Raw genomic sequence first — 26,984 nt, forward strand, 5'->3', positions numbered from 1 at the left:
TAGGTTAAAACCCTGAAATATGGTTTTATTATAAGAATAGTGAGAAAACCTCAGATACAAGTCATACATGGCAATCTGATACTTTCACATTACACATTGGCATTGGTGGACACAACAATGCATTGATTACTATATTAAGATCAGAATTTTTAACTTGAAATAAAAGAGATTGTTAATCTACATTACTGGTACAGTTGGGTTTTCCTGATTTGTAACATGAAACTTTAAAAACCTGAGAGAAAGGTTTCCAAAAGCACAGGTAGGGCGTGTGGACTGACTGATGCCAATCTGGATGCCTAACTGTTCAATTATATGTATGTATGTTGAGAGGAGAATCCTATTTTCTCTAGATCTCTACTCCCAAATGGTTATGTACAGTACTGCTAATGTCATTGGAAGAAAAATATGGTACCGTGGACACACCACAATAAAAACTGAATGGAGGTCAGGCAAAAAAGGGAATGCATACAGCACCCACAAGGTCCATCACTAGCTATTTTTTCAACCTGGCATCTTCCTGTGTACATCAGAGCCTGAGTATGTGAAATAATTCAACTGGAAAAACTACATTATCAAAGGCCAACTCAGTGCAAACTGTGACAGAGCCACTAATGGCCACAGTATTTTTAAGGACAGCATTGTCCATTTCTGGGAAGAATGCCAGCCTATTCATAGGCAAGCTTGGGATATGCCAACAAGGCTCACTTCAAATATTTTGGTTTCGAACACTAAAGAACACTCAATCTTTTCATGAAAACACCTCATTCCTCATCTAGAATTACTACATCACTTTGCCACCTACATATCTCCCAGCTAGATGTGGATTTCCTTCTACCTGAATGCAGAATCTTGCATATTTACTGCACTTTACAAATTACGGAGTTGTTTCCATCCTGGTTACAATATTTCTTTGGCCGCCAACTTACAGCCTAGAGCTCTATATTTTCTGGAAGCATTTCTTAGCTAAGTTCAAGTAACTCTCAATTTTAATATGCTCAAAGACTACAGTCTTGAGAAAATGTCCAAAATGTAGCATTCATGGCTTTATGTCCATCCACAGGAAAAGCTCAAATAACAAATACTGTATTTTCTAATAAGGCTATGGAAGACATTACCTGAAACTATCTAAAGTGAAATGAGAAATTTATTAATACAAGCAATTAAGTAAGTGTACCACACAAGAATAGTGGAGATGCTCTCCACAATGTCAAACAGTTTTCATGTACAGAGCTGTGAGAGAGCTGAAATTCCCACAGTGCAATGTTATTCCTGTAGGAGTGTTGAAAGGAAACTGAATGGCTGACCTGGTCAATAACATCTCAACAATTAGTGGAGCTGAGGAAGACATAGCCCTTTTCTATTGAAGAACAAAACCAGATACTTAAGGACTCTGCAAGAGAAAAATGGGACCCTCCCTCCAAAATATACAAAACAGAGAAGATATCATTTTGTCCTACCTGAACCTGGTTAGCGTGCACAACACATTCCTAATTATCCTGAGGCAAAAGCTACTACCATGTTTTTAACTAACACAGTAAAGCAGGGGATAAGATCATATCATAAAGATGACATGGATTTACTTAAGGATGTTTTAAAAGAAGCAACATACCAAATAGAACGATTAATCTTTCATCCAGCCATGAACACTGCCATTTTTTTTAACTGAATTTAATATCTTCACATGTCACAAAGTTGATTTGAAAACTTCTATATATGGCTAATCCTGTGTATGGGCACATTTAAGACACATGAAAGTAGCATGTTGGGTTTTTTTAGTGTGTTGCAAGACTCAATACTTGATGATGCTAAAGTAACAAAATAAAACAATTGTTAAGCACCTCCTCGTTCTGTATCTGCCCTGATTCTTGATGCTTTTAGCAACAATTCCACCACTTCATGTTTTTGCTATATGGCAACAGATCATGTAAAAGTAGTATGACTTTTCTTTAGTTCCAGGGTGACATGCAGGGACCTGGAATTGGGGAATTAAAAAAAAAAAACAGCTCCTGAAATTTGGAGAGGAAGTGGGGAATAATACTCAAATGATCTCAGTCTAGGACACATTACAAACACTAAAATTACTTCCCTTTTAATATTTAGGCCACTTTTAAAAGTTCAAGAGTAGACAATTTTTTATATTCTACCAGAAAATAAAACATTGAATGGGAAGTGTAGCAAAATTAATATTAAGGCGAAGCCTCCACCTGAAGCTGCAAACTATGGCACAAATGATGGTAGGTATTAATAGAATACCAGCCAAGGCTTAATGTTAATCATTCTTCGTAAATACAATCATTCCATTAAAACTACCATACCAGATTCATATACTACTACAATTCTAATACATTTCCAGCATTCAGCCATTCAGATGCGGTACTTCTGATGCGCTCCACAATGTTTTGGTTTTTGTGTCTAGAGACCACCATCATATTCAAGGGATATCCTTCACTTTTAAGACTGTTACAAATCTGATTTTTTATTATTCTGAAATGATAGAATCTTAAGACAAAATCCGCAAATTTTCTGTCTTAGAAGAGATGTGGTTCAATGCCCATTTGATGTGTAATGAAACTTCCTTTAAAAATAAAAGGAAAAAAATTATTAAAGTTCATAACGATGTAAATGCAACCCTTGATTTTGACTCAGTTTTTGTAAGCATAGGCATCACAAGATCAAGTAGTTTCTTCAGAGCTGCTCTTGCTATGATGCTTGACGAACCTTTTGCCATTCCACAAATTCATCAAGAAGAACAGGCCCTGGAAATGGAAGAATGCCAGTTACAAAATGCACTTTAAACTTCTTGGCAACAACAAGACCAAACAGCATTAGCTCAAATCATGTTAACATTGAATAATCTCTCACTAATTTGAAACTGAATTCCACAACTCTGCAGGTGTTTTCTAAAACGGTTTACAGAAAGAATATACATTTTGAAGCAAATAAAAAATGTCACCACCATGTTTGAGAAGAATGAAGAGTAAAAATTAAGGAAATCTGGGTGACACCACATTTAATCTTTCCAAAAAATATGAGGTTTTTAAAAGTAAACCCGAGAGTTTGTTGCTGGTAAGTGATTTTTGTTTATTCTGCTGATGATAAAACACACCAGTATTTCTTAGGAAGAAGAAGGGGAGGAAATTAGCAGTCTTTGGAAAGAAGCAGAACAGGAAACCTTCCACTTTTCAAAGCGCAGTGCTTCTGGAACAACATTCTGCTCTGAATTGCATCTTATGTGTGCATTTTTGCTAGGCCTTTGTGGTCGTATACAGTTGGTTCTCCACATTACTGGGTTTAACTTTTGCAGATGTTATAATTGACATATCTGACTAATATGTGTTATCTGGGAATCTTAACCTCCAGCATGACTCCATAGTCAATTTCTGCTGAAGCCAACCACAGAATTGTACTGGAGGACCTAGCAATTCCTTCTCCAGGCATTTGTGGCAGAAGTTGACCACAAAGGACACAGAGATTCCTAGAAAGGTGTTCTCTCAGGTTAAAAAACTCTGTGTTTTTAATTCATTTTTTTCACCTTTTGCTGGAGTTATGTTTATGAAAGCTCAGGAATACAAAAGCTAAATTTGAATGAAGAGTAAATAGTTAAAAAGGGTTAATTGGGGGGAGGGTAAGCTTCAAGTATGAGTAAGACCAATCAGTAGGGCCTCTTCATAAAGCTCTTGTCCATGAAGAGACATGACAAGAGCAGTTCCCCGAGGGATCTGTTCTGGGCCTGATATTGTTTAAATACATTCAAACATAACAAAACTGAGTTATACTCACACGCCCCATCTTCATCGTAGTTGCTAAGATCTGCATGGACAGTTCTGCTGAATTCTAACACATTGTACCACTGATCTTTGTTAATTACTCTGTATTTTGACTGCTACAGAACAATAAGAGATTGGGTCTCAGTCAACAAAATGTAGTATAAGAAAACAATCACGCAGAAATCATGCATTTTTTCTTCTTCATACAGGCAAGAAATTATTGTGGTTTTTAGTGTAGCTATAAATGAGCCAATTTGACTGTTAAAAAAAGAGACTCTTTTGGGAAAGGTAACAAAGGGAACCATTGCATGGGGTATAAAGGCAGACATGAAAACATAGTGAAAGGCAGCTGGTATAATATAATGTAAATAGTAAATAAGACTAAAAAAGATACCACTTCTTTTAACAGAATAATATGGTTTATACATGAGTATATTTCCTTTTCAGGATTGAAAAGGAAATATCTGAATAGAGAAGTGTGCTAATTTCACAAAGGGAAATAATGATTTATCCTAGCAGCAGAGGTGAACAAAGCAGAAAGCATTCCATGCCAGAACCATCTACCATATATACTCATATATAGTCTCACTCTCATATATAAGTCAAGAACAGGTTTTGGTGCCAAAATCATGGATTCTTATTTGACCCATGGATAGGTCAAGGGTCATTCTGCAGAAAGGGAAAAGCACCACAGATGCTTTGAAGCTAGTCATCTCTGGTCACTAGCCACCACTTCCCTACCCAGGCATTCAAAAAGGCCAGAAGTTGGATTACGATGTAGACAGTAGAGGGGTTCAGTGATTCTTTTAGGTTCTTCCAGAAGAGATTAAGCTCTCGTTTTTACCACTCTACTCAGACAAAATAATTTCATTTTCTGATAAGAACTAAACGCAATATTTATACTGACCCAGTTTTTAAGGTCATTTTTTTTACTTTTTCTAGACTTATACATGAATATATACAGTAGCTCTGAAATCACGAAGTCTAATATTGTTTGTCCAATCTAAAGCACTTACAACCATTTATATTTATCTTTTGTTTCTAAAGAAAAATACAGGGGAGTAGGATGTATGCAAAACTACTTGTTTCTTTTGAAATTATATACAAGCAAAGAAGTAAATTTGTGAGGAGTGCTATGAGTGTGTTTTCCTGAATGGCAGGGGGGTTGGGCTCGATGGCCCTTATAGTTTCTTCCAACTTTATGATTCTATAAAATAAAAGCTCATCCTAATGACATTAAATATATTGTCACTCTTCTCTGTGCTTTTTAGACAGTATTCCAAGGCAAGTACACAGCACTCAAATTTAAAAACAACCAGTTACTCAGCTAGTTATCCTACGAGAAGTTTCAAGTGAGGAGTCAGTACATAAAGGGCAGGGCAAACAGTGTGAGGTGGTCTCATAGTTTCTATAAACTTAGATATATTACTGATCAAATATCCAGCACATTTAATTTTTTGAAATTTAGATAAACATACCTCCAAGTATTGGTAAAATACTGAAAACAATGGCCACGTTCTTCCAAGTAGAAGTGCTAACATAGATTTTGCAGTGTCAATATCAAGACTTCTCTGGTCTTTATCCTAAATTGGTTAAAGAAAACATAACTCAAAACACAAATGATATTAGGGACCTCAATTCATGTTGTTCTGAATAGGAGATGTGTACTTACCCTTGCAAAATCAAATGCATATCTGTAGATATTCTTAAACGTTGAAATGTCATTCAGTTGTGACCGCAAAAAATCAAATTTACTCTGCAGTTTTTCTGTACAGTCACATCTTAAATAAAGAAATATAAAGAAAGTTTTATGCTAAATTCATAACTGGGATGAGATAGGCACAAATGCTTCCCAGTTTCAATGGTTAGATAATCAAGGCTCGAAGCATTTCAAAGCTCTCAACACATGGTGGTGGCCTAAGGCATACCTCTGCATTATTGTATATAATTATTCTATTTACTGTCTTCTTTTACAACCTGCAGTCTTCCAAATGTTTTTGGGTGCAGCTTCTATGATCATTCAGAACTGGCCATGTCACCTGTGACCAAAGGAAGCTGCCATTAAAAAAAAATTGGAAGACAAGAGTCTGGGAAAGGCTACTATGATGGAAAAAGTGCACCCATGCTAATAATAAACTTGAGTCAGAACAGAGTGATGGATAAACATTACATGGTGTCAGGGTGTGTGGAGGCAGGAGTGTAAATCTTTGATTATTTAATCCCTACAAACACTGTAGAAGAAAGCAAATCCTAAGCACAGTTTTGGCCTGGAAGTTATTTTGCATAGAAATACATTCAGAGCTTTTGCTTTAATATCATGGTGCTGTTGGTTGGTTTGATTTTTGCAAACCCACATTTTTGAAAGTAAAGTGTATTTTCGTGCATGTGAAAAATATTGTTTCCAGAAATCCATGTTTTTTATGTGTGAACAAAAGTAGTGCTTTTTGTACTGAAAACATGGAAGTTTCACCCTATAAAATGTATTTTTGCATGAAAAATTATTTTTTCATGAAAGCATCCATTTTACACAAAAACACGTTTCAAAAAATGTGGATTTTGCACAAAATCTATTATTTCATACAAAAGGTCCCATGTATATTTCTGTGCAAAATCAATTCCTTAAATACTTTGGAGTCCATTAACACCAGGCAAAGACTGTGCAAAATTCTTGCCTCTGTGTTATTCTTCCTTATCAGGTTTCCTGCATTTCAGGGATCCCATTTTTCAGCTGATAAATTAGTAAGGGTAATTATTCTTTCCATCCATACTTGCAGAAATGATGGCTGAAATGAAAAATAAAACAAGAAAAAATAGTAGACAACCTGTTCCAAATAATATGGTAAGGTCTTCTCCATGTTCATAAGAGCCAAGAAAGCCAGGAATTTGTTGTTAATACCCCATCTTCTCCCAACTCAGAGAAATTTAAATTTTTAAAATAAACATAGCTAAACATTCACAGCATAGAAGAGTTAAAAATATAATTACAGCTACTTAAAAATGTAAAACCTCTTAAAAGCAAACCATTAAAACCAAAACAGCAAAAAAAGAAAACCCAGCACAATATGTAAGGTCTTTTCCCCCTGAGCAGCCAAAACAAACAAGTCCTGCAGAAAAAGAGCAAGGTGGGTGCCACTCTATCTACTCTCTCAGAAACAAGTTTCAGAGCCTGGAAGCAGCCACCAGATGTACCATTGAGTGTCGTATTATAGAGAGAACGGCCTCCCTAAAAGATCTCAAAACACAGGCAGAATCATACAGGGGACTATGGCCCATTAAATAACCTGAAGTTGAGCTGCACAGAGTCCAGAAACTCATCAGCAGCCCATAGATATATTTGTTGCTTTTGGTTAGTTCCAGTTAACAACCTGGCTGGGGCTCTTTAGATCAGCTGTTTACAAACTGCAAGTGTAACTAAGGGTGTTAAGAAATGTGCCATTCTGGCCAAATTTGATGTCTCAAGGAATGTGTGCAACTGATTCTCAAGCAATTAGTGTACAAATGTACTCCTGGTTACTGCTGAGACCTGAGCCATCAATTTCTGGGCTGAGAACCTGGGAGACATCTACAATCTACTGAGGAGGGCCTTCTTTGGTCCCACCACCCATTGAAGCACGCTTATTGGGAGAGGGAGAGGGCCTTTTCGGGGGCTGCTCCCAGGCTGTGGAACTCCCTCCCTAGAGAAACCTGAATGGCCTCATCCCTGCTGGCCTTTCGCAAGTAGGTCAAGACCTTCCTCTGCCAGGAGGCTTTTGAGGAATGGTAAGGGGAGGCTCTGAGAAGGGTGGGTGGGGTTGAGGGGATATGAGTTTTGAAGGCTATTTTAATGTATTTTCTGTATTTTAATTCTGTTTTTAATACGCTGTTATTATTTAATTATTTTTTTTACTTTTGTATTGCTCTTTTAAAACTGTTTAGTGTGGATAGATTTATTTTAAGACAAATTATAGAATTAAAACAAAACAGAGCACAAACATTCAGAAGAGTATGTGATGAAATTGCCTACACCACTAAAATCAGAAGATTATGTGAAGCAAAACGGCTTACAACACTAAAACCATCAAAACCTTTCTTCGAAATTAAACAAAGACTTTGTCTGCCACATGAAGGACAACAAGAAGAGGAATAATGAAGAATGCATGTACACAGTAGGTATAATGCAGTTTGACACCACTCTAAATGCCCTATCTCATTGCTATGGAATCACAGGAGTTGTAGTTTTGTGAGGCATCAGCATTCTTTGGCAAAGAATAATAATAACTTTATTTATATTAAACCAGAATAAATAATTATGTTATGCAACAATACAGTACTTCTCTTAGAGACATATATGCAATGGCTAAAATCAGCACATCACCGATGACACTGAGTGGACCAGACAAACTCATCAAGGATAAACATGGAAGAAAAATAAAAACATAACTCCTGTGATGTCTGAAGACAGTTCCAGAAACATGTGGCTATAGTGATAGGAAAGAAATCAGTATCAATATTATGTTGCATTTTCCCCAAACACTGTGATCTAAAATTGAGAAGAAAACCCGTTTTCCAATTCTCAATGTGGCCTTTGCATACCAAAAAGGCCGCAATACTAAGTTTTCCTACACCCTGGGCATATTTGGCAAGCTGTGAGTAAATGACAAATATGAAAGGACATGGTGCTCTCTGCAGCATTTTGCAAGCAATATATATTTCTTCATTCAAGGCTAAAGTTATGACATGTAATGGTAAACTAACAATAAATGAAATTATATGCACATGGTCCCCCTTTTGATTTTAGAACTAAAAGCAGCATGGAAACATATTTGGGGCTGGCTTCAAGTAGAAACACTGAGTGGAGAAGTAAAGATTTCAGCATTTGCCTTTTTGATCACCTCAGAACTGTTCCCGGTACAAGAATGGACAAAAGGAGAAGGATACATACAACATCCCTTCTGACAAAGTGAAGTCATACAGTCAATTATCAGACCATTTTGAAATAACCTGCATGCAAAGACTGTTTTTTTTATTTTCAACAGGTTTACTAACTGAAAGAATAACATTTCAGATCTATGCAAAGATTTTAAATATAAATTCTTACTGTAATGAGGTCATCCCCTTTAACCATTCTTCCTTTGTAAAGAATCCCATGCTTTCAGCCTCCAGTTTCCAGGCTAAAACTAGCATAATAATCTGTACAAGAAGACCAAAGAAAAATATGCAACAATTACAAGAAGTCAGTACCATCCACCCATCAACACTTGGTCTATTTAATGATTTTTGAATGACAATGGAAATTTATAATAATTCTAAATACAAATACAATTTTAAATTAGCAGAATTTCTGCTTTAACTTTATGAACAAGGTTTGGATGAGACACATGTCTGAAATGAAGATGCTCAATACAGAGGCATTTGGACAGTTTCCAAATCAGAAGTGCTTTGGATAAAAAGCAAAGTTATCAGTTTCCAAGGCTTTAGATACAAGATGGTGAGCGCTTTTTCGTCCTAATTTGTTATACTGTATTTGTGAAATTCACAGTCACCTGATATGTACTTAACAGAAGGTTGTAGAAGGATCAGGGAGAAGTATGTGAAGTTTTACTATCTGATATTTCCACGTTCTAATCAGGGAATGATTTTCTAAGAGTTCTAAGAATCAATCCAACTTTCAGTGTATTTTCTTTTTTGTAGGGTACTATAGATAATCTAAGTTCCCCGAGAGACCACAGAGAAAATAAAGGCATCTCTTTTAAAAATACTTCACCCCTTATGAACAGATGGCTCAAACTCCTCTGCCTCTACTTGCCTGAAATATGATAAACTGCATTTCCTGAGGCAACTATCATCACTGAATGTTTTATTAAATTAAGCAGAAAAAAATTGTTGCTGTGTTCAGATTTTCTAACTGTAGGCAAATGAGGAACACAGACCTCAAAAAAGACAAAGTGTTCATTCCAGATAAAAGGAAAGGGAACATATATAGGAAATAGATATTACAAGAATAATTTGAACATCTGATTTTACCTATTTTCAGAAAATAACCAAACTTACATTTTCAGGTTCGACTCCAATATCTTCACAGAATTTCTCCATTCCCTCAGGTCCAACTACTTCATCCTCACCTTCAAAACAAAGAAAGCAAATAATACATTTCTCACCAATGACTAGACCACATATTTGGCCTTAAAATATGTATTGAAAACATATACAAATACATAGAAGAAGGAATGGACTAAAGGTGGAAGACTACACTCAGGAAGTTTTCTTTTCTGGTGGTTTATTGCAAAAGCTACAATAACAGAAACAGAAAATCTCGATGTTATTGTGAATAGTTCTATCAGATACATTTGCATAAATAATATTAACTTCCAAATAAACACAAAAGAAAATGAAAGTTAGAAACAGTACTCATGTTTAGCTAAGGAGGAAATGAAGCATTTCTCCCAACTGGAGAATTATACATTTTACTCCACAAAAAGGAAATTGGATGTAAAGGCATGTCAACTTTTCTGAGCCACTACTTTACAGCTGGCTCCAGTTCATGGATCTTGGTATTCTTCTGAAAAATAAATAGACTAAAGTCCACTGAAGTTCTTGTTCTCTATTTGCACCCTTTTTTACACCATTCTTGAGATTTTGAGAACTGTTCTTATGCAATACAGGAGGTGAGTGCCACAAGACAAACATCCAGCAGTTAAACTTCACAGCACTATCTTCCACTGTCATAAGGGTAAAAAAAGTTTGCTTGATTTCAAGGAGAGCTTTCCAAACTGTCTGTCACAACATATCAATGTGTCAGCTGCAGTGTGTAGGTGCATCCCACAAATATAACAAGAAATGACCAAAATATTGGAAACATGTTATTATCTCACAGATCATGTTTTTAAAAATATAAATGAAAGGTTTTTATGAGATATGTTGTGCCCTTGAAATATCAGTATTGATTTTTCAAATGTAACTTCTGTAGTTTGATGTATAAATTGCATGTATAAGGAGGGGAGGGTGGGAGTGGGATAAAACAACAAAATAACAAGAAAAGGGGGGGGGGAAGAGATGTTGTGCCCACAAACATTTCATTATTACAATTTCTGTATGTGTCCATTTAACCTCTGGTTTGCTAGTAAAACCGAATTACTGTGTTGCAAAATTCATTTAAGTTAGGATCCCCCCCCCCCGCATTAAAGTGAAAAAACATGAATAAAGAAATTGCTTTTTTTAACCTGACGGAAGACTGCTCTAGGAATTTCTTCATTTTCCCGCATGACTTTATGGTCAACTTCCAGTGGAAGCTGGTCACAGAATCACACTGGAGGATTTAGAGCAGGTCTGGACAACCTGCCGGCCTCCAGTTCCCAGAAGCCCTAGACAGCTTGTCCAATGGCCAGGAATTCTAGGAGCTGAAGTACAAAACACCAGAGCCATGCTGACAAGACTTTAGTAACACAGTCCCTTTCTATTGACTGCTCATTCACTCCTTTTTCTTCTTTTGTGGGATAATGTATGTAAGTCCTTACAGTCAACTAAAAATACTTCATAACCTCAGCAGCTGGCACTTCAGCATCATCTCTTCCTCTTTGCTGTTCTTTATAAAAGCTTACTTGGAAGTTCAAGTACCTGGGCATTTACCTGATCCAACACAAGAAACATCAGGTGCTGAATAGACAAGCCAATATATTGGGGAATAAGTTATCATTCCATCAGTACTTGTTTGAGAAGTTATCTTTTGAGATTAAAAATAGTTTTAAAAACATTTTACACTGTAGGTGAGCATTCCCACAGTATACTTAAAACATCAGGCAAACTAGTTCTTAAGAAAAAACACAAAATACTATTTGTTATTAGTAAATTGAAAGAGTCGCCTCTGGCTGAGAAAGGCAGTCAACAAATGGGGTAAATAAATTAAAAAAACTAGAAGTTAATCTTGCATCAGTTGCATACCTGTATATTCATAAAACCACGCCAGGCACTTCTTCCTTGAAAAATGCTCCTCACCACTTATCACTTTACTAGAAGCTTGTGACCTGCAGTAGCTTGTGAAGACATAAGATAATTCTTATTACATTATCATCATTTTGAAAAAACCACCCCATAAAGAATTACCAAACAAGAGAATCCCCTTTCCTAAAAACTGAGAAGTTAAAATGAATTTGCAGAGTCCTAATCACCTGCCCTTTTCAAACACTCACAATGATTTATAAAAGTATTATTGTTGTAATGTTTCCACAATTAATCAACCAAAAAGGAACATAACAGACCCAGATTGTTTTTATTCTGACAGCCAAACTGAAAAAGTATGCAAGTCTGTAGAAAGTCTGCAAGCCTGTAGTTAAGGATGGCATTGTATGTTCTCATTCAGAAATTAAATCTGCAACAAATGCACTTCACAGAAAGACCAAGTATTTTACAAAGTCCAATTCTACAATCACGACAATTTAAACAAAGCCTTATTAGGTCAGATGTTTCCTATGAGCACCGAGTATCTGCATATAGGAATAACAACTGGTATGGCAGATGCTGATGTTCTTTTCATCTTTGTGGACCATGAGACACGCCTACTCACCTACACACACTTACCACTTATGCGCAAACCCAGCCTACAGCTAGAGCAGCATTAGACAAAATAATTTAATGGCATACCATAAAGAACAAATTATACATAACATGATAAGCAGGGAATAAAAGGAAATATTCAGTTCTTGAATAAGCCTTTTATCTCTTTTCTTTTCCTGATCTGGTAGCAAACACTTTTCTGTCAGAGAGAAAAGCCAGAATTGAATATTTGGCTGATGATGGGACTCTGCTCTAATGAGACAACAGGCTAGAATGTTATGATGGCACCCAGGAAGAAAACCATAACAATCCAAAATGGGGCATCTTAGATTATTGGAATGCTCTCATCTGTACTCTAAAATGTTATGTACATTGACAGTGCTATTAAATTAAGATGCAGTTGAGGTATCTATTAATCATAAAAGCTTATATCTACCGAAATGATTTATCAGTCATTTTTCAGCTGTACCTGTTTCACCACATATAATATTGTCAGTCCTGCTAGCGAAATATGTCCCTTGGAAAGCTAGAAGGCATGGGCAATGGAACTTGAGGAAGGTGGCTGCTCAATCCCCGGCCATAGAAGGTGATGGAGAGAGTGAGTGTGAGAGAGAAGGGTTCTCTGGAATGCAATTTAATCTCAATTGTATGTCATTACATCACAAAATTCCTGATCCTTAACATTCATCCCACTACTTCTGTGTGACCATTCTACAATGGAAGTACTGCTGTTATATCAAATGGGTGCTATGTCTCGTCTTTAGTTAAAAAAGATTTTATTTAACTGCCTGAAGCAAATTTTAACAACTCAATTCAAAAACAATAGGTAAACAGCAATCTACCTGTCCAGGCACATGTATTATTGATGTGTGAAAATGTTTAGACAGTTCTCAATGATGGTTTCTAATGGAAATTATGTTTTATTAACACCACTGCTCTTGATATCTGTGGAAGAGACAGGTTCTTACCTCATGTGAAGCAAAACATGCTTTTCCAAACTTGCTTAACATGCCAATGAGAAACTCATGTTCTAACATGCAAGTCTGTGCCAGCAATACCATTAAATACATATTTCTTACACTGAAGAAATTGACAAAAACTTATTTTGTCCAAAGGTGGGAAGGATAACCAGAATTACTGCCACAATTGATAAAATTAATAGTTGTTCATTTGTCTGACATAAAAAGCCATTTCATCAAGGTTTCCAGAACCACATGAAATAAATGTAGCATGAGAAGCAAGGTAGCTTGAAAGGTTACATAACCTCATTCTTCAGAGGATTTCAACAGAAGATAAGCCAATACCTGTTTATTAAATGCTGATTTGTTGAAGTAGTTGGACCTACAGAAATGTTACTCTTGTGAGAAATTACTTGTATATTTATTCAGAAGTATAAATATACTTCTGAATAAGTATATCTGTCTTGTATTCAATTGAACTGTATTCAATGGTCCTTGCATTGTAATGGTCAATAGTATTCAATGGTCCTTGCTCCCAAATAAATGGCTCAGTTTTACAGCCCTAAAGAACAGATGGAAAGAGAACCGGGTGTTCCTAACCTCAATGTAGTAACAAGGTAGATTAGTAGAACAGCAGTTGAGACTGATGACTGGTGCTTTTTTAATAGGACTTTTTTTGGAATGTGCTGAAAGCACAACGATCAACATGTATTTTGGTCTAAGAATTTGTTTTAAAGGAGATCATTTTTTAATTACAGACAAATATATGTAAAAGGTTGTCTTTCAAGTTATATATAACAAATGGTATTTGCATATAATGAAGCAGACAGACTATAATCGCTTATAAAGGAATGGCACGATTGCCAAAAGTCAACATGGTTTTTTCAAACACAAGTAATGCCAAACTAATCCACATTTTTGGGGGATAGAATTACAAGCTTGGTAGATGAAGGGAATGCTATGGATATAGCATATCTTGATTTTAGAAATATCTTTGATAATGTTCCCCATCACATTCTTGCAAGTAAACTAGTAAGGTGTGGGATAGAAAATACTATTGTTAGGTAGATTTCTAATTGGTTTATCAGCTGAACACAAAAGGTGTGCAAGAATGGCTCCTTTTCATCCCTGCAAATTTTAGTATCTCTGATCTGTACAGGAGAAATGTTATCCTCAACCTGCCAGCTACTTCTTCTCTCCAGTTAATTTTGTATACTGTAGAGGTTAAAGGATCAGTCCAGGAGTTCAGTTTACTTTCCGGGACTTTACTTTTGGCTTTTATAAGTCTTTCTCTTCTCAAGTGAACCCAAAGAACATACATCCAGTGGCACACATTGGGGTCACAGGTGGTTTGCACAGCTGTCAGATTCTGGGTCCATGCACTGACAGGTAGAATATGAATAAACTATTGCATGGTTTGACACGAATTTAGAGGGGAAAGGCCCAAGCTCAGTGGTAAAGCATATGATTTGCATACTAGAGGTTCTTAATGATCAGGGAAAGAACCTCTATCTGAAACTCTGGTGAGATAATAAGTTAGAGTACGTAGTAAAGTTGGCAAAGTGACTATGCAGAAATGTCTGTAATGAGACGAACGTGCTGCATTTGTATTGTTTTATGGTTTTAAAGTATGAGGGCTTTTCATATACTAATATATTTAATTATACTTTAATTTTAATTATTATTTTTTTAAAATTAGTAACTTTAATTTATATTATGAGCTGCCTAGGTTCTACTCATGAGGAAGGCAGAATAATAATAATAATAAAAATAAAATAAAACAGATGCATTTATACTCCAACTCCCCACAAGGCAATTCGTTTTCTATGAGGTCTCCAGATGTAATTCACATGGACATATATGGCTTTGATTATAAATTTCTCAAGTAACAAGGCACATTCCTTGGTATCACCATTAACAATCAACTGAATATCACATCTTTCACTTGGCACAAGAAAATGTAACAGTTGATCAGAAGGTATTGCAACATTATATATTTCTTATGCAGAACTATCTGAGTATTTACCATTTTGCAGAGGTCAAGTGAAGCTTGAGTGAGGAGAATTTATCTGACCTAAATAATTTATACCGTATATTCTGGTGTATAAGACTACTTTTTAACCCAAGAAAATATTTCAAAAGTCAGGGGTCGTCTTATACATGGGAGTCGTCTTATGCATAGGAGTCGTCTTATAAGCTGGGAGTAGTCTTATAGAGCGGGTGCTGAAACTTCCAATCCAGATTGGAGAATCTGTGGTTGCTGCATATTGTGGGGGGAGCTCAAAAATGGCAGTGGCTGCGTCCCTGCCGTATCCAGCGACTGTATGAAAGCATTAAGGGCGACGCTGTACAAGAATGGTAGAAGAAAATCCATTCATCAGGATTCGAGGACTTAATGCGGTTCCAATGGTGAGGTGAAGGAAGGTCTAAATGAAGGGTGGAGCAAGCTGCAGGCATCCAGGGTGCCCAGGGTATGGGAAAAAGAGATAGAGTGGCTCTGGGCCCAGAGCCACCCTTGTATCCTATTACCGTACCTCCTCCTCTGCCTCTCAGATCTCACTCCTGAAGACTGCAGTGAAGTGGTGCAGGTGCGCATGTGCGAGATCTGAGAGGCAGAGAAGGAGGTACAGTAATAGGAAAAGTACAACACTGAAATCAAATCTGATGCTTTTAACATTTTTATTTGGTGTGTGTTGGAAGAGGGGTAGTCTTATACGGCGAGTATATCCCAAACTCAATACTTTAACTGGAAAAGTTCGGGGTCGTCTTATACGCCCAATCGTCTTATATGCCAGAATATACGATAATCTAAGTAATCAGTGCACTGATTTTATTAATCCTAATAAGACTTTCTTCATACAATTCAGGCTAATCATATGTGCTTAATATGCTTTTCATTTTAACACACAGCAAGAGTAGGAAATTTGTGACAGCCCCTGTGTTGTTGGATTCCAACTCCCATCATTGGTTATGCTGTCTGAGTCAAACACAACAAAAAAAGTCAGTGATAAGTTCCGTCCTTAAACTATAGCTTGTAACAAGCATGACTAATATTTTATAACCTTGTATATTTTGGTTATATATATATGTATCTGTCAGTTTAACTTTACATTATATTACTTTTTATGTTTTGTTTGGATGATTAGCAATTGAATTGTATAGTTTGTATTTTGATTACTATTCCTTCCCTGCGAGTGCAGATATATTTTAAGTTGTACGCTTTTGATGAGGCCCACTTTTTTAAAAAAAATGCTGTTATTATTATAACATTTATTCCTATCCTGCCATTTCCTGTGACTGGGACTGAAAGCAGCCTTTGTGTATTTATAGGTGCCTTCAGGATGGCTACTGAATTATGGTGACACCATGAATTTCATAGGGCTTTCTTAGGCAAAGAACACCGAGAGTTACTTTTACCAGTTCCCTCCTCTCAAATCTACTTACAACATACATCATTAACACACATACACTAGCACAATTGGCAATATCCAGCACATTATGTGAAATTTGTCTTATTTAGTCACTCATCAAATGACTGCCAGAATAGAAAAGAAAACAGGGAGGATGCCACTCTAATTTCCTTGGGAAGGGAGTCCCAGAGCCTGAGGGTAGCAACTCAGAAGGCCCTCTCCCATTCTCCCATCAGCTGTATCTGTGAGAATGTACCTGTTTCACTTGTAAATTAGTGTTTACATTAATGTTGCTATACAGGTTATCCCTTCTCAAAATTGCTTGAAACCACAAGTGTTTTGGTTTCAGATTTTTTTTCCAGATTGCAGAATAACTGCATTTACATTTATGTATACTGAGGGTGAATCTCCATTGTAGTATTAGCACATTTGAGACAACTTTAACTGTGATGGCTCAAAGCTATGGGTCCTCAAATTTCTTGTTTGTAGACTGACCAGTATTCCTTCACAGAAAAGTTGAAAGATCTTACAAAACTATAGCATTGAGTCACCAAATGATGTTAACTTGCATTAGGTTCTTGTGGGTTTTTTCGGGCTATATGGCCATGTTATAGCCCGAAAAAACCCACAAGAACCTAGTGATTCCAGCCATGAAAGCCTTCAACAATACATTAACTTGCATTGATTTTACAGTGTGGGTGCATACAATGATATCTTGGAGAGGAATAGGACCTAAGTCTATATACCTGATACGTATAGCCTGAAGGTAATTTTAAATCATTTTGTGCATGAAGCTTATGGACATTGATCTATCATGAAGGAAAGGTGTTGCGATCCCCAATCATGTGAACAATTCTGGAGTATTTGAGATTCTGGAATTCTGGATAATGGATGCATAATCTGTATCTGTACAGCAATGAAGATAATAGTAATAATATGTTTCATGCAGACAATTCTGTAATTGGAATTCCTGATAAGAGATGCTGAACCTTTATAAATATACAATGATAATTTTGTTCCATTTGGACAATTCTGGAGTATTTTGGAATTCTGAATAAGGGAGGCTCAACTCATATAAATATATAATGATGATAATTTGTTCCATGTGAGTAAGTGTGGTGTGTTTTGGAATTTCTAATAAGGAATACTGAACCAATATAAATATATGATATAATAATAATAATTTGTTCCATATTCTGGAATATTTCAGATTTTGGAATTCTGGATAAGGGATATTCAATGTGTATAATTACATGCAGTCCCCAAGTTACAAACAAGATAGCTCTGTAGGCTTGTTCTTAAGTTGAATTTGTATGCAAGTTGGAACAGGTACATTTGTTAAGCGTAACTCCAGTCAAAATTATATAACTTTTAGCTTTGGATAGTATAGGGAAAGGTTCACAGCCACTTCTTTTGCTGTCTGTGCCCCTGTTCACAAGATTTCACTTAGTTTCTGACCCTGTGATGATTGGATTTTGAAAAAAATGGCTTGCTGTGGAAACAGGAATTGGAGATAAAGCTTCAGTGGAGACATGTTTTCTCCATGATAACTCTGGTGATAACCCCCATTCTTAACTATGAATCTATGAATCATAGAGTTGGATGAGATTGCATGGGTCATCTACCCCACCCCCCTGCCATGCACACAGTATCCCTGACAGATGGCTATCCATCCTCTGTTTAAAAGCCTCCAAAGAAGGAGTTGTTTGTAAGCTGGATGTTTGTAACTCGGGGACTGCCTGTATATGATGATGATGATTTCAACAACAACAGTAAGTTGTTACTATAAAGGGATTAGAAAGAATGTTCAGATAAATAGGAGAGTTAGATAATACACTATTATGGTATTACATAAGCTTAAGTTCAGCAGAAAATAAAAAAGGCCATGATGACAACAGATGGCACCTTACCAACTCTCCACGTCAGCCAGCCCTGATATGTGTTACTGCAGGGATTTGTCTGTCACAAGACACTTTTGGTGTCTCTACACAGCAGAATGAATGCAGCTTGACACCACTTGAACTGCCATAGCTCAATGCTGTGGAATCATGGAAGATATAATTTTATAGAAACCTTTCAGTTCCCTGTCAAATGGAACAGGTATCTCATCACATCCTATGATTTCATAATCTCGAAGCATGACAGTTAAAGCTGTTGTCACACTGCATTCATTCTACAGTGTCGATGCACCCAAGTGTTGCTGGCAGACTTCATAGGATCTGATGCAGTAATATGAGAAGAGCCAGATGCTTTGAGTACTGCCTGATCACCAAAATATACAACTAGGATGTGATCCACTCCCTAGTTCAGATGTCATGGGAAACCAGTTAAGCAAACTATGATATATTCCTCAAAGCCTATATATTCCTCCAATTCTACAGTGTAAATCAGGCATGGGCAAACTTCGGCCCTCCAGGTTTTTTGGACTTCAACTCTCACAATTCCTAACAGCCTATATCTTATATACATCCTGCATATCAGATATTTACATTATGATTCATAACAGTAGCAAAATTACAAATACAAAGTAGCACCAAAAATAATTTTATGATTGGGGTCACCACAACATGAGGAACTGTATTAAGGGGTCAAGGCATTAGGAAGGTTGAGAGCCACTGCCCTAAAAGGTTCAGGCCCAACTTACCTATCTGACTGCATCATCTCTTACCAACCTGCCTGATCATTAAGATCTTCTGGAGAGACTTTCTCTCGTTGCCACCATCATAAATATGGTTGGTGGCGACGAGAGAGGGCCTTCTTGGTAGCCACCCCGGCCGTTTGGAACTCCCTCTCCATTAAATGGCCACTTCCCTGTTATCCTTCAAGAACCAGTTGAGGACCTACTTGTTCATGCAAGGTTTTTCATGAATGAATTCAATTGCTAATGACAGCAAGATCGATTTGCACTGAGCTTAGCGATATATACTATTTAATTGATAAGTCTCCACAATAGTTTTAATTGGTTTTTAATGTTTGTAATGCTCAATATTTATTTATATCTTATTTCTGGATGTTATTATGCTTTGTGTGATTTTTGTCTTGCATTTTATGTTAAATGTGTTTTGACTTGTATTGTATTACGTTGTGAACTGCTTTGGGTCCTGCTAGGGAGAACAGAAGGATAAAAATCAAGATTTATTATTATTATATGTAATATATATTATTATATGTAATAATATGATGTAATCTGTATTACATTATGCAGATTACATCATATTATATATAAAATATATGTATAATGCTTTAAAATGCTCAAAAGGTTTTCATATACATATTTTATGTATTATAAATATAACATTTATTTATACCTTATTTCTGGATGTCATTATGCTGTGTGTGATTTTTGTCTTGTATTTGATGTTAAATGTGCTTTGACTTGTATTATGTTGTGAACCACTTTGGGTCCAGCGAGGAAGAAAAGTGGGATATAAATAAAGATTTATTTTTATCATATATATATAATATTATACATCTTAAAATATATGTAAAATGCTTTAAAATGCTCATAAGGTTTTCATACACATTTTATATAACATGATATTTTATGTATAATACTATATGTATTATATATTACACAATATATATATATGTGTGTGTGTGTTATGTATATAATATATATGTTATGTATAAAAACATGTATAACACTTTAAAAACTGCATAAGGTTTTTAGACACATATTTTATATATAAAACCTACAACTCAACGTCCATGCCAACCAAACCCTTCTAGTGTTCTCTGTTGGTCATAGGAGTCCTGTGTGCCAAGTTTGGATCAATTCCATCGTTGGTGGAGTTCAGAATGTTCTTTGATTGCAGGTGAATTATAAATCCCAGCAACTATAACTCCCAAATGACAAAATCATTTTGTTTTGAGTAATGGTCTCTCCTTGGGTCTTGTGGCCAAATTTGGCGGCAATTCGTCCAGCGGATTTTGAGTTATGATGTCACTCAAAACAAACAGAGCATTTATATATATATAAGACGTGAAGGGGAACTGTCACAAAAGCAAAGGAGTAGTGCACAGCTTTGTCAAACTACAAACTAAATGTGTGTGTGTATGTATGTGTATATATATATATATATATATATATATATATATATATATATATATATATATGATATGATTTAATTATATAATACTAGGTGTCCCCTGCCACGCATTGTTGTGGCCCAGTCTGTGTATATGTGTTTTGTCTGTGTATATGTGTGTGTATATATATATGTGTGTATATGTGTGTGTGTGTGTGTGTGTATGTGTGTGGTTTTGTGCATGTGTTGTAATGTATTATTTTTGGCTTTTTAAATCTCTTCTGCTGTTTTTTCCAGTGTTTTTATGAGTGATGGTCACTCGTTGGCGTCAATTCTTCCAGTGGGTTTTGAGTTATGCTGATCCCACAAATGAACATTACATTTTTATTTATAGACTAGCCGTCCCCTGCCACGGATTGCTGTGGCCCAGTCTGTGTATATGTATTTTGTGTGTGTATATGTGTGTATACGTGATTGCATATATATATGTGTGTGTGTGTGTATGTGTGTGTGTTTGTGAATGTGCTGTAATGTAATTTTTGGGTGTTTCTTTGGCTTTTTAAGTCCCTCCTGTTGTGTTTTTCAGAGTGATGGACACTCACTGGCCTGATAGGTGTATTGTGTCCAAATTTGGTGTCAATTCGTCCAGTGGTTTTTGGGTTATGTTAATCCCACAAATGAGCATTACATTTATATATATATATATACTAGCTGTCCCCTGCCACGCATTGCTGTGGCCCAGTCTGTGTATATGTGTTTTGTGTGTGCATATGTGTGTGTATATGTGTATTTATGTGGTTATGTGCATGCGTTGTAATGTGTTTTGTATTTTTTGGCTTTTTAAGTCTCTTCTGCTGTGTTTTTCAGTGTTTTTATGAGCGATGGTCACTTGTTGGCCTGATAGGTGTATTGTGTCCAAATTTGGTGTCAATTTGTCCAGTGGTTTTTGAGTTCTGTTAATCCCACAAACGAACATTAAATTTATATATATATATATATATATACACACACACACACACACTAGTTGTCCCCTTGCTACACATTGCTGTGGCCCAGTCTGTGTATATGTATTTTGTGTATGTGTGTGTGTGTGTATATATTTGTGTATATGTGTGGTTGCATATATATATGTGGGTTTGCGCATGCATTGTAATGTAATTTTTGGGTTTCTTTGCTTTTTAAGTCACTTTTGTTGTGTTTTTATGAGTGATGGACACTCATTGGCCTGATAGGTGTATTGTGTCCAAATTTGGTGTCAATTTGTCCAGTGGTTTTTGAGTTCTGTTAATCCCACAAACGAACACTATATTTATATATATAGACTAGCTGTCCCCTGCCAGGCATTGCTATGGCTCAGTGTGTGTATATGTGTTTTGTGTGTGTATATGTGTGCGTTTATGTGGTTATGTTCATGTGTTGTAATGTGTTTTGTATTTTTTGGCTTTTTAAGTCTCTTCTGCTGTGTTTTTCAGTGTTTTTATAAGCGATGGTCACTCGTAGGCCTGATAGGTGTATTGTGCCAATTTGGTGTCAATTTGTCCAGTGGTTTTTGAGTTCTGTTAATCCCACAAACAAACATTACATATATATATATATATGTATATGTGTGTGTGTGTGTGTGTGAGTGAGAGAGAGAGAGAGAGAGAGAGAATACATAATTATATATTATTATTATTAGGCATGAAGGGGAATTGTCACAAAAGCAAAGGAGTAGTGAACAGTTTTGTCAAACTAAATACCAATGAAAACCCATACAAAACTACCATTCACAGTCATTGTCTAGCACAATATATATACTAGCTGCCCCCTGCCATGTGTTGCTGTGGCCCAGTCTGTTGATCTGGAAAATAAAGTAATGAGAAAGTGTTGGTTGCTAATATATGTAATTTATTTATGCTTGTACGTCAACAGTATGTCTTGCTGTTTCTTTGTCAGTGTTGATGTGGAGAGTGTCTGGTTTGCCCACCTTGGAACATGCAACATATCGTTGTCCGTCTTTAGGGGTCCCTTTCAAATCTAGGATACTATATCTCTCTGTGTGTGAATCATATCTATCTATCTATCTATCTATCTATCTATCTATCTAAATCTATGGCTGGATGGCTCTTTGTCAGGAGGACTTTGATTACGTTTTCTTGCCCTGGTGAAGGGAGTTGGACTGGATGGCCTTAAGTATTTTCTGTTGGTCGTGGGGATTCTGTGTGGGAAGTTTGCCCCTATTCTGTCGTTCGTGGGGTTCAGAATGCTCTTTGATTTATTTATTTATTTATTTATTTAGTACACTTGTATACCGCTAATATCTCAGCCTGTGCGGCGACTCATTGCGGTTTACAACATATTTAAAAATACAATATTCACTTTAAAAATATAAAATAAAATATAAAAATACATACATATACATACATAGTATTGGGCCACCAATACAGACCGGAACATCTCATAGTTAAAGTCGTAATCCAATTCGTTATCCTTGATTGCTAGTCCATGATCAAAACATCATCACATCGGAATTAGTTGAAAACTTGCTCGAACATCCAAGTTTTCAGTTTTTTCCGAAATGCCATTAGCGAGGTGGCTGATCTTATTTCAGTAGGGAGGGCATTCCAAAGCCGGGGGGCCACCACAGAAAAGGCCCTATCTCTCGTTCCCGCAAGCCGCACTTGTGAAGCAGGCGGGATGGAGAGAAGGGCTTCTCCTGAAGATCTTAGGGTCCTGGTGGGCTGATAGGCCGAGATACGTTCGGATAGGTATGTAGGGCCAGAACCGTTTAGGGCTTTAAAGGTCAAAGCCAGCACTTTGAATTGGGCTCGGTAGCTAATCGGTAGCCAGTGGAGTTGGTACAGCAGAGGAGTTGTATGCTCCCTGCGCCCTGCTCCTGTTAATACCATGGCTGCCGCCCGTTGGACTAATTGGAGCTTCCGGGCCGTCTTCAAAGGCAACCCCACGTAGAGAGCGTTGCAGTAGTCAAGGCGGGATGTAACCAGAGCGTGGACTACCGTGGCCAAGTCAGACTTCCCAAGGTACGGTCGCAGTTGGCGCACGAGTCTTAACTGTGCGAATGCTCCCCTGGTCACCGCCGAAACCTGGGGATCCAGGCTCAGCGATGAGTCCAGGATCACACCCAAACTGCGAACCTGTGTCTTCAGGGGGAGTGCGACCCCGTCTAACACAGGCTGTAACCCTATACCCTGTTCGGCCCTGCGACTGACCAGGAGTACCTCTGTCTTGTCTGGATTCAATTTCAATTTGTTCGCCCCCATCCAGACCGTCACAGCGGCCAAGCACCGCTGTGATTGCAGGTGAACTGTGAATCCTAGCAACTACAACTCCCAAAAGTCAAGGTCTATTTCCCCCAAACTCCATCTGTGTTCATATTTGGGCATATTGAGTGCTTGTGCCAAGTTTTGTCCAGATCCATCATTGTTTGAGTCCACAGTGCTCTCTGGACGTAGGTGAACTACAACTGCCAAACTCAAGGTCAATGCCCACCAAACTCAGTATTTTCTGTTGGTCATGGGAGTTATGGCCGGGGTGGTCCATGCCTTGGTCACCTCTAGATTGGATTACTGTAATGCGCTCTACGTGGGGCTGCCCTTGAAAACGGCTCGGAAATTCCAACTGGTCCAACGGGCAGCGGCCAGGATGTTAACCGGGGCTTCTTACAGAGAGAGGTCGACCCTCCTGTTCAAGGAGCTCCACTGGTTGCCGTTTATCTTCCGAGCCCAATTTAAGGTGCAGGTGTTTACCTACAAAGCCCTGAACGGTTTGGGACCACCCTACCTGACTGACCGCATCTCCGTCTACAAACCCACGCGCTCACTTCGGTAATCTGGAGAGGCCCTGCTCGTGATCCCACCTGCGTCGCAAGCGTGCTTGATGGGGACTCGAGACAGGGCCTTTTCTGAGGTGGCCCCCTGACTCTGGAACGCCCTCCCAAAAGATCTAAGACAGGCCCCCACATTGGCAGTCTTCAGAAAGAACTTGAAGACCTGGCTGTTCCGATGTGCCTTCCCAGATTAGGAATCTCCAATACCAAGTCCCAGAAGCACTTTAGTAGAACTAAGACTGCTGCACACTGCACTTACTTTATAATCCTACATACCTCCTGCCATATCAGCACTTTTAATCTTGTACCCATTACTCTGGCTCGGCCCAGTTTTATAGTGTCTCGATTTTATTGTTTATATTGCTTAATCTGTTTTTAATTTTGCTTTAGGGTTGCATTGTTGTGTTGTGTTTTGAGGCCTTGGCCTATATAAGCTGCATCGAGTCCTTCGGGAGATGCTAGCGGGGTACAAATAAAGTAATAATAATAATAATAATAATAATAATTCTGTGTGCCAAGTTTGGTTCAATTCCATCGTTGATGCTGTTCAGAATGCTCTTTGATTGTAGGTGAACTATAAATCCCAGCAACTACAACTCCCAAATGACAAAATCATAATTTTTTGAGTGATGGTCACTCCTTGTGTTGCGAGACGTTTTATTGCCAAATTTGGTATGATTTCGTTCATTGGATCTTTTGTTTTTAAGGTACTCATTATGCACAGAGCATTTTTATATATAGAGATATTCGCTGTCCCCTGCCACACATTGCTGTGGCCCAGTCTGTGTATATGTGTTTTGTGTGTGCATATGTGTATCTATGTGGTTATGCGCATGCGTTGTAATGTATTTTTTGGGTTTTTTTTCCCTTTTTAAGTCTCTTCTGCTGTGTTTTTCAGTGGTTTAATGAGTGATGGTCACTCGTTGGCCTGATAGGTGTATTGTGTCCAAATTTGGTGTCAATTTGTCTAGTGGTTTTTGAATTAATCCCACAAATGAACATTACATACACACACACACACACATATATGACATAATATATAATTATATATTATTATTAGACATTAAGGGCAATTGTCACAAAAGCAAAGGAGTAGTGCAGTTTTGTCAACCTAAATACTAACATTTTAACCCATACACAACTACCATTCCCAGTCAGTGTCTAGCGTATGTATATATCTATATATCTATAATAGGTGATATAATTAATACATATATATATATATAATATGTGTGTGAGCATATATATATGTGTTTTGTGTGTGCATATGTGTATCTATGTGGTTATGCGCATGCGTTGTAATGTATTTTTTGGGTTTGTTTTTTTTGCTTTTTAAGTCTCTTCTGCTGTGTTTTTCAGTGTTTTAATGAGTGATGGTCACTCGTTGGCCTGATAGGTGTATTGTGTCCAAATTTGGTGTCAATTTGTCTAGTGGTTTTTGAATTATGTTAATTCCACAAATGAACATTACATATACACACACACACACACACATATATACATACATATATATGACATAATATATAATTATATATTATTATTAGACATTAAGGGGAATTATCACAAAAGCAAAGGAGTAGTGCAGTTTTGTCAAACTAAATACCAACATTTTAACCCATACGAAACTACCATTCTCAGTCAGTGTCTAGCATATGTATAATATATCTATATATCTATAATAGGTGATATAATTATATATATTATATATGTGTGTGAGCATGTATATTGCATAATATACCATGCTATACATAAAATATGCGTGTAGTGTTTTCAAAGGCTCCCAAGGTTCTGCTTCCCCTACCTGGTGATTTTACATTTCTTGAGGCCGGCCTCGTCGCCCGCCTGCCCCGAAGATTTGCGCTTCTTCTTCACGGGCATCGCTTCGATCACCGCAGAGCGGAGGAGGGAGGAGAAGGAGGAGGAGGAGGCCCACTTCTCTCTGAGAAGAAGGAGGAGGCCCAGTTCTCTCTGAGTTCTCTCGTGAGGAGAAGCTGCTGAGGGCCTCACCCGCTTCGCCGGGCCCGGCTTCTCCCCTCAGGCCTCCGTCCCTTTTCCGAGGCGACTCCGAGGCTGAGGGACGCCGGCAATGAATCCAAGAAGGCGAAGAGGAGGAGGAGGAGACGACGCCAGCGCGCCGCAGGAAGTGACAGAGCGGCGCGCCTCTCCTGGCTCGAAGCTTAGGCCCGCCTCCGCCAAAGGGAGCCAACAGTGGGAGCCAAGCGGGGAGCCACGCCCACTGTAAGGCCATTGGACGCCACGCCGTGACGTAAGCACCGGGAGGGCGAAACAAGGGCGGAGCAACATGACAGACAAGTCTTGTGAGCCTATAATGGCGAGGCGGCCTTTAAATAGCCTTGAACTTCCCTTCCCGTCAGCCTCTGTCAGCGAGAATAGCGGAGAGGGAGGCTGGGAAATGGAGTCCCAAAGCGACAATGGGGTTCCTGGCGTTGTATACCTCTGCTAGA

The 26,984-nt window shown here is 37.6% G+C and overlaps 1 protein-coding gene across 1 annotated transcript; it reads right to left on the reverse strand.

The window, feature by feature from the left end:
• On the reverse strand, positions 1 to 26,702 carry DCUN1D5 (defective in cullin neddylation 1 domain containing 5). The gene is made up of 8 exons (XM_060771042.2): positions 26,321 to 26,702; positions 11,685 to 11,776; positions 9,798 to 9,868; positions 8,845 to 8,936; positions 5,440 to 5,548; positions 5,246 to 5,350; positions 3,781 to 3,883; positions 1 to 2,756 (listed from the first exon to the last, which is right to left on the reverse strand). The coding sequence occupies exons 1-8, from the start codon at positions 26,395 to 26,397 to the stop codon at positions 2,701 to 2,703; spliced, it is 705 nt and encodes a 234-aa protein (XP_060627025.1). The 5' UTR covers positions 26,398 to 26,702; the 3' UTR covers positions 1 to 2,700.
• Between the last annotated feature and the right edge of the window lie 282 nt (positions 26,703 to 26,984).

This window comes from Anolis sagrei, chromosome 3 (assembly GCF_037176765.1).
Source record: "Anolis sagrei isolate rAnoSag1 chromosome 3, rAnoSag1.mat, whole genome shotgun sequence".
Taxonomy (NCBI): Eukaryota; Metazoa; Chordata; class Lepidosauria; order Squamata; family Dactyloidae; genus Anolis; species Anolis sagrei.

Coding starts and splice junctions, on each gene's coding strand:
- DCUN1D5 (XM_060771042.2), bottom strand. CDS start 26,397: ATGCCCGTGAAGAAGAAGCGCAAATCTTCGGGGCAGGCGGGCGACGAG. Junction 8,937..9,797: donor TTGGAGTCGAACCTGAAAAT/GTAAGTTTGGTT, acceptor CTTCTTGTACAG/ATTATTATGCTAGTTTTAGC. Junction 5,549..8,844: donor AAGGGGATGACCTCATTACA/GTAAGAATTTAT, acceptor TCTTTATTTAAG/ATGTGACTGTACAGAAAAAC.